Source organism: Panicum virgatum, chromosome 6N (genome assembly GCF_016808335.1).
Source record: "Panicum virgatum strain AP13 chromosome 6N, P.virgatum_v5, whole genome shotgun sequence".
Lineage (NCBI taxonomy): Eukaryota > Viridiplantae > Streptophyta > Magnoliopsida > Poales > Poaceae > Panicum > Panicum virgatum.
The window spans coordinates 48,269,778-48,277,150 of NC_053150.1; the positions used below are offsets into that span (position 1 = coordinate 48,269,778).

The following is a 7,373-nucleotide window of genomic DNA, read 5'->3' on the forward strand; positions in this document are numbered from 1 at the left end:
CCAACATACCGCCGGAGGGGGGGGTCCGGAGGCGCCACGTGTCCCGTAGGCGCGGGTCTTCCGCTGGAAGACTCCCCCACCCACCGCATTCAATGCGGGTGGTTGAGGCGTGTTTTGCCGCCGCGGCACGCGGGGCAGCCTTTGTCAGACCTCACTGTAGACCGCATATTACCGAGGTACACAGTGCAGCCGCATACGCCGCATCCGCGCAGAGCCCGTCTGCCGCATTAAATGAATACGACGGCACGACACTTTTCCATCGTACCGCCTACACCGCAAGCTACACGGCCCGTTTAGCTATGCTGCAGGCAACGCCGCAAGCTACACCTTGGCGCCGTTTCGACAAGACAGGGCATGAATATGCAGGACGAAGGATCTTGACGGACATAGAAGGGAATTCAGAAATGAGATCTCCGTCGCCTGCAATGCCATAATGTATATACAATATGTTATTATATACTACATTGTTGGGCCCACCTGTTGGGGACTCAACGGCCGTGTACGCGCCTCTCTTGAGATATAAAATGAAGGCGCTCGCTGTACACCTCAGACTCTTACAGACTCACGCTGGACTCAGCACTAGGCTCTCCCAGGTTCCCTCAGACTCTCTCGAGACTAAGGGAACACAAGCAATACAACACACAGTGGATGTAGGGTATTACGCTCCGGCGGCCCGAACCACTCTAAACCTGCTGTGTTCATCGTGTTCTTCCAGCGAGATCAAACTAGTCCTAGCTAACCCCCGAGTACTCACCCTCTGAGTTTAGACGGGTACATTACGCCACCCGGCTGTGGGTTTACACTCCACGACAGTGTTGATCGAGAGGAGTTTTTCAGGGAGCCTTATTTAACATCATGTTAGGCCAAACCAGACATGGTTAACTGTAACATCCCAGGTTTCAGAGAGAACCCGTTCCCGGGTGAAACGAAGCATGTCTGTCGCCCATGTTGCAATGCATTGCATAAGCACCGACTGAACCACATGTTTTAAGCCCTACTTTAGTATGGACATTCCAATTCGACCTAAAGGCATGTACACATTATCATCATACGGTAGGCGAGCTACGCCAGGCACCAGCTAACAGGAAGGGGGGTGACACGCATGGCGTGCCGGCGGCGTCAGCAGGGGAAGAGGATGGGGGACCCGTCGCGGCGCAGCCGGTTCTCGGAGAGGTCCACCTTGCTCATCTTCTCCTCGCACCACAGCAGCTGCTCCTTGCTCAGCTTCCCCATCCGCAGCACCCGCGACACCACCTTGATGTCGATCAGGGCGAACAGCAGCTGGACCTCCTCCATTGTGGCCGGCCAGGTCTTGCTCTTCCACCCTTTCTTCTTCTTGAACAGCTCCTTCACTTTCGCCTCCTTCTGCGGGGGTTTGGAAACTTGCGTTAGCAGGTACTCAAGAAAGAGTATTTAACACAAAGGCCTATTTGGTAATGTCACAACTGTGCAGCCTTTGCCGACATCAGATTCTAGGAAAGATGCGTTCTACTGCTACCTATTTTTCAGAGAACCACGGAAGACAAATGATCATATGGAACAAAGGGAATGCAAGCTCATAAAGATCTCAACAGAATATAATTTACCTTATCGAGTGAAGATTGCACTTGATGAATCGAGCTTCCAGTGTGGCCATGAGCACTCATATGAGCACTATTCTTTTTCTTGTCCTTCTTCAGGAAAAGGCGGAAAGTTAGGATAGACTCCTCTAACAATTTGATGAGATCAGGTGCGAAAATCGATGGTTCCATTTGGTCTTTAGTGTTATCATTCTTGTCTGCAACTGATTTGAGAGAAGAGAGATGATAAACAAGATAATATATCAGACACAACTGAGCATCATTATCCGAGTATGCAATACAAACAAGTGGCCAAATTTGGACCCTAAAAACAGACATATCATGCTGTGAATTTAGAAACCTAGTAAAAGAAGGAAGAAATGAATCACGAAAATGAAACAGAGAAACTACTTTGTTTACTGTGCTACTATGCCCAATACTTATTACTTTACTGCAGAATAAAGTACGATGTGATGCAAGCTTTTGGTACAGGTTTATATGAACTTGGAATTAAACATGTTGCCGCAGTAACAGGAAAGAATTCACCAGTAATGTATCCAGCATTATGGATGCACAAAGCTAAGGTTCAACAAGCCAGCTAGATGTGCACATGACATTAACATTACTAACAAGTTTCAGAATCTAGATCTGTACCAAGTCTTTCCGATATTACAGGGACTCACATTTTTTTAAAGAAATTATATGCATAATTATTGAGGAAATTCTTGTGCATGCCATACGTATCCATGTTAAATTTGCAGATAAAAATATCTAAAAACTAATGTGTAGCTCTTTAGTCATAGATTCTGTACATGTTATAGGAACTTAATAGTAGAAACAATGAAACATGCAGCTCTTAATCCCAAACATACAAACTACTCATATTACCATCCTTTTGAAAGCACTCAGAGTTATGGTACAAAATGTACCACTGCCAACATTTTCCCCCAATGTCAGATGAACATGAAATAGAAAAGAACCCAAGTTCCACATAGTACATCACTGCTCATTAAATTGCTAGTGAACAGCAGATTGAATTGGACTGTACCACGTGAAATGTGTAGATTATTCAGTACCTAAATTTATTTACTACAGTACTGGGCTAGGACAGGGCAGGAAGTATGAATAACCTAAGAAGGTATAATCTGCATTATACTTAATATGACCTAACGAAAATGTCCCATGCATATGGGCAATATCAGCTCTATATTTTCCCTCAGCAAATGTTCCACAGCTTATTTGAGTTGTACAGGATTTGAAATCAACATAACACCATTACCAAACATGTTGAACTTCTGAAAAAAAAATTCATATATAGAAACAGCATTGACTGAAGTGCCAAACAAACAGGAATCATCAACATACCTAGAGACAAACATTACGCATGCGAGAGAAAGTCAATCCATGACATCTCATAATGGAATAATCTTTATTCCACCATACCTTCTATGATATTTAAGACAAATATTTCTAAAAAGCGAAATCTAGATTGAAAAGTATTAGGTATTTGCTGAACCACACCTGCTGTCATTAAGATCTAAAGTGTAGAAATGTGTTCTCTCACACTAAAGATGTATGCACTGTTTGGACTTAAGTTAAGAACATGACAACATAAGTCTATAAACCATAACCCACAGGAACATTCTACAGCTCAAAGGAACACGTTTCAAATGGTATAGGTTACATTTATGTTAGAACTAGGTATATGGTGCGCTCCGCCGCACTCATTTGGTTTTTCATTTTTTTATTTTTTCCTTTCCTTTTTTTCCATCCTTCTCTCTTTTCTTTTTTCCCTTCTCCCTTATCCTCTCCGTCTCCCACCGCCGTCCCACGACCCGAAAAAGCTCCACTGCGAACTGCTCCTTTTCCGCAGCCTCGTCGCCGGCGTCGATCGCCCGTGCGGGTCCACAGTCCAATCCCGCCACCCTCCGCCGCTCAACCCGCGTCGCTCGCTCACGCGCCGGCCGCTGCGCACTCCTCCCTGCTGCAGCCCGTTGCCGCCGTGGCGCGGGAACCGGCGAAGCCCGCGCAGATCCAGGCGGGGCGGCCTCCGGCGAGCCAAGCAGTCTACAGGCGGCGAATCGACAGCGCGGCCTCACGCGCGGAGCCCCTGGTTTGCGACGAAGAATGAGGCGGTGAGGTTCCCCGCGAGTCGAGGAGAAGAGGAGGCGCGAGCGCAAGCGAGCTCCAACCAGGCCCCCACTCTGTGCAGGCGGCCTCAGCGGAGCATCCAGCCGCCGCGAGCAGGTTTGATGCGGCCGTCGGCTGCGGCGCGGGCAGAGGCAGGGGGCTTGGGCGCGGCCTCGGCGTCGGCGTCGCCCTCGCGCACCCGCTGGGGACCGTCGTCGCCGCGCCATCTCGCCGACCGGGAGCCGCGCACCCGCCGCCGCGCCATCTCGCCAACCAGGAGCTGCACACCCGTCACCGTGAGCCCGCATTCGTCGGACAGCTGCCGCCTCAGCAGCTTGGGTGCCAGGAAAGGCATCTGGCAGCGGGCGGCGTCGACGCTGGGGATGGCCTGCCTGGGCGTGGGCGGCGGCTCGAGCGCGGGCGGAGTCGGCGCAGATGGCGACTCGGCCGCGAACGGAGAGGCGGTGCGGGTGAGGCGGTGCGGTAGCCCGCAGGCGCCCCCGTGGAGCCGGTGTGGTAAGCCTGCGGCCTTAAGGGCCGGGCGACGACTTGCGGCAGCTGGCGATGACGAATCCAGGACTCGTGTCGGGCGCCTCTCTCCGCGCGTTTTTTTTTTTTGCATCGCGGGGCACGTGTCGCCTCACGGAAGCACAGACGTTCCAAGGGCGCCTTCTCTAGGGTGTATAGTATATACAGTAAGTATTCAGTAGGTACAATCCAAAGTCCCAAAGAATCTTACCTTGAAAAGTGGGGACCTGAAGCAACTTTGACAACAAGCTCCGAGACCGTGCATATTTCTCAACCCGGGTACCATGCTCAAATGGCTCATTTTCAACGAATCTCTGCAACAGAACCTGGAATTGCTGGAATGCTTGAGCAGCTGTGCTGTAGGTTGTAGGATTATCAGGTTGCGCTGCAACTATAAGGCTCAGGTGCACATATGTACAATGCAGAGCCTCCCAGCTTAACGAAACATGAGCAACATATGCTGTTTCAAGTGTTTGATAAGGATCATCTTCGCTTTGCTGTTGCTGAAGTTGCTCACAATCCTCCTGGAGCTCGTCCCTTCTTTTGAATGAGAGGTTACGCAGGGTAGATGCCAATTTGGATGCTGATCTTGGAGACTTTTTGGACATGTTCAGTGACTCTAGAAAAGATTTTTTTCCCAACCGTTAGAATGGTGAAAGTATGCAGAGGGACATATTTAAATATATATAAAATCAATGGCACACTATAAAGCAGCAGTAAAATGAAGCTATCAAATTTATTAAGCAATAGAAAATACTGAAGAGAAGCAATACAGCTTAAGGTGAGATGAATCCTGAAGGCAATCAATAGCATGTGCTGAAGGGAAACATTAAACAGGAAACATTGGCTGATTCAGCGAGACAAGAAAAGTCACATGGATTTTCAGCAGGAAATTACCATATTGCTTCACGCGACAGAGTAGTGTTAACTGGAATTAGGTGTGTGCATCCAAGTCTGACTCGGGTTCGCATATGGGTGTTTGATTCAGCCAAAAAAGAAAAGGACATGCCAGATACCACTTGAATCCAGCATGAGTGCATGGGTGTCGGACTCAGACTCAGGTAACCAAGTAGCACTAGACAGAATACGACAAAAATTGTAGATTGCGTTTTTCTTGCCTTTTTGAGTGATGTCAGCTGCCCGATGCTACGGTTTCATTTTATAAAGACGGTTACAAAAAGAATACAAGCGGCAATCATGGGCATATTAAATGAGTCATGCAACTACCATATAACACTTGCATTCATTAAGCTTACTTAAAGTAGTAGGGACCATGCTTTAACATGCTAACAAGGCTCAACGTTGACTATAATTTATACGAATAGAATAACAAAACCAGCTGAATGCTGAAGAACATGCATCATGTTACAATCAATTGAATGTGAGAAAATAGAACCAAGCATATGCTAAGAAACATCCACAACTGGCTACATCTTTTACCTGGATCCTTCATGAGCTGCGCCATCATCTTATGAAACACCAGCATCCTATCGCAGTACCTATCATAGAGCAAATCGAACCCGCAAAGTGGGAACCCATTGCCGACATCCGACTCCAACCACTCCCTGGAGCTGCTCCCTTCCTCCTCCCCTTCCTCCCCACCGTCCTCCTCAACCTCGGCGCATTCCTCCTCGGGGATGAGCACCATGAAGCTGTTCTTCCTCAGCTCCTTGAGCCTCCGCTTCACCTCATTCGTGATGAAATCATCATCGTCGTCCTCCTCCTCCGCCACTTCCTCCACCGTGCCATTGCCCGCACCCGCACCCTCTGTCTCCTCAGCTTTCTCCCCTAAAATGTCACCTTTTTGTTGCTCCTCGGAGGCCACATTCCCGGTGGCGTGAGCCTCATCATCGGACTCCACGATCTCGCCCCCACCCCCGGTGCTCTTCTTGCCCTTCCCGAACTTCTTGATCTTGAAGAAATCCATCGGTCGGAAGTCGGAAGCCCCTAAACCCCAAAGCTCAAACAGTACCCCCCAAAAGATCCCTCCTTTTTCTTTTCGCTGATCCTTGATCCCAAAGACGCCCGCTCCCTTTCGCTTTCCCTGCAAATACCAGAAGAATCACGGGACGGATATAAGGATCGAGGGGAGCCGGAGGTGATCCGAAGGAAAGGCTAGAGGAAACCCTAACAAATCGCGAACCCGCGCCGTGCTCGACGGCCGAAATACCTCAGGCGACGGCGCTCAATCCTACCGCAGCTGGAATGCGGGAACAATCAATCCCTCAGGAAGCACCAGCGAGACGCTCGCCCCCTTCGAGATCCGCTGAATCCGAGCCCGCCCCGGGTCCTCGCCGGGCGGGCCTCCCCCCTCCCCTCCCCTCCCCCGGAAGGTCCTCCTCAAGGCCTGCTCACGGGCGCGAGGCGGCGGCGAGCGGCATCTCCGTGGACCGCGAGTGGTCGGCGCTGCGCAGCTGGTTTCGTCGCCTCAAGGCTGCTGGGCGACTGGGCGGGGGAGGGGTTTAGGATGGGGGAGTCGGTTACTCGGTTTCTGGCCTGGCGCTGGCGCATGGAGCTGGCTCGCGGTGCGGCGGCACGCCGGGTCTGCAGCAGGGTGCGCCCCGTCGGCACTCGGGGTGGGTGCTGGACCTGGGAGGAATCGAATCCGAAAATTTTAACCGCGGCTTCGAGGGTTTAAGCTGCGATTAGCGTGTGGTCAAAGACGGAGGAGCACGGCAGGGCAGGGGGAGGGAGTGGACTGTGGAGTGGAGTGGCGTGGAGTGCATGGGAGACCGTGCGGAGCGTACGACGCCTGTCGCGGTCGCTGGTCTCCGCGACTCCGCCCCAGGCCCCAGGGCCCAGGGTGCGGTCCGCGTCATCGGAGATGACGCGTTGGGCCGATCCGGATGGGATGAGGCTCGGCCCAGGGGAACAAATGAAGCCCGTAAAGCCTCTCTAACCATCATTTCTCAAGAAAAAAAGCCCTTCTAACCAGCCTAGTTTTTTTTTTTTTGAGAGGAAGGTTCTAACCAGCCTAGGTAACCAGCCACAGAGAGGGAGGGGATAAAAAGGCCTCAGATGGCGCCTGCGGCCCGCCCACCAAGCCGATCGATCCGCTGCCGGTCCACTTGTTCTTGGTCATCTTTTGGGCCTTCTCCACCTCGACCCAAGAAAAAAAAAGTCAGACAAAACGAGTGAGCGAACTTGCGGGCAGGG

The 7,373-nt window shown here is 50.9% G+C and overlaps 1 protein-coding gene across 1 annotated transcript; it reads right to left on the bottom strand.

The window, feature by feature from the left end:
• Positions 1 to 878: 878 nt before the first annotated feature.
• Positions 879 to 6,786, bottom strand: LOC120679496. Its single transcript, XM_039961098.1, has 5 exons — positions 6,388 to 6,786; positions 5,658 to 6,261; positions 4,429 to 4,836; positions 1,587 to 1,783; positions 879 to 1,365 (listed from the first exon to the last, which is right to left on the bottom strand). Exons 2-5 carry the CDS (start codon positions 6,142 to 6,144, stop codon positions 1,120 to 1,122), a joined length of 1,338 nt encoding a protein of 445 aa, XP_039817032.1. The 5' UTR covers positions 6,145 to 6,261; positions 6,388 to 6,786; the 3' UTR covers positions 879 to 1,119.
• Between the last annotated feature and the right edge of the window lie 587 nt (positions 6,787 to 7,373).

What these genes read in the sequence shown, in the direction of transcription:
- LOC120679496 (XM_039961098.1), bottom strand. Translation starts at nt 6,144, where the DNA reads ATGGATTTCTTCAAGATCAAGAAGTTCGGGAAGGGCAAGAAGAGCACC. An exon ending in GCAGCTCATGAAGGATCCAG is followed by an intron (nt 4,837 to 5,657) that starts GTAAAAGATGTA and finishes AATCTTTTCTAG; the next exon opens with AGTCACTGAACATGTCCAAA. An exon ending in TGCAATCTTCACTCGATAAG is followed by an intron (nt 1,366 to 1,586) that starts GTAAATTATATT and finishes AAACCCCCGCAG; the next exon opens with AAGGAGGCGAAAGTGAAGGA.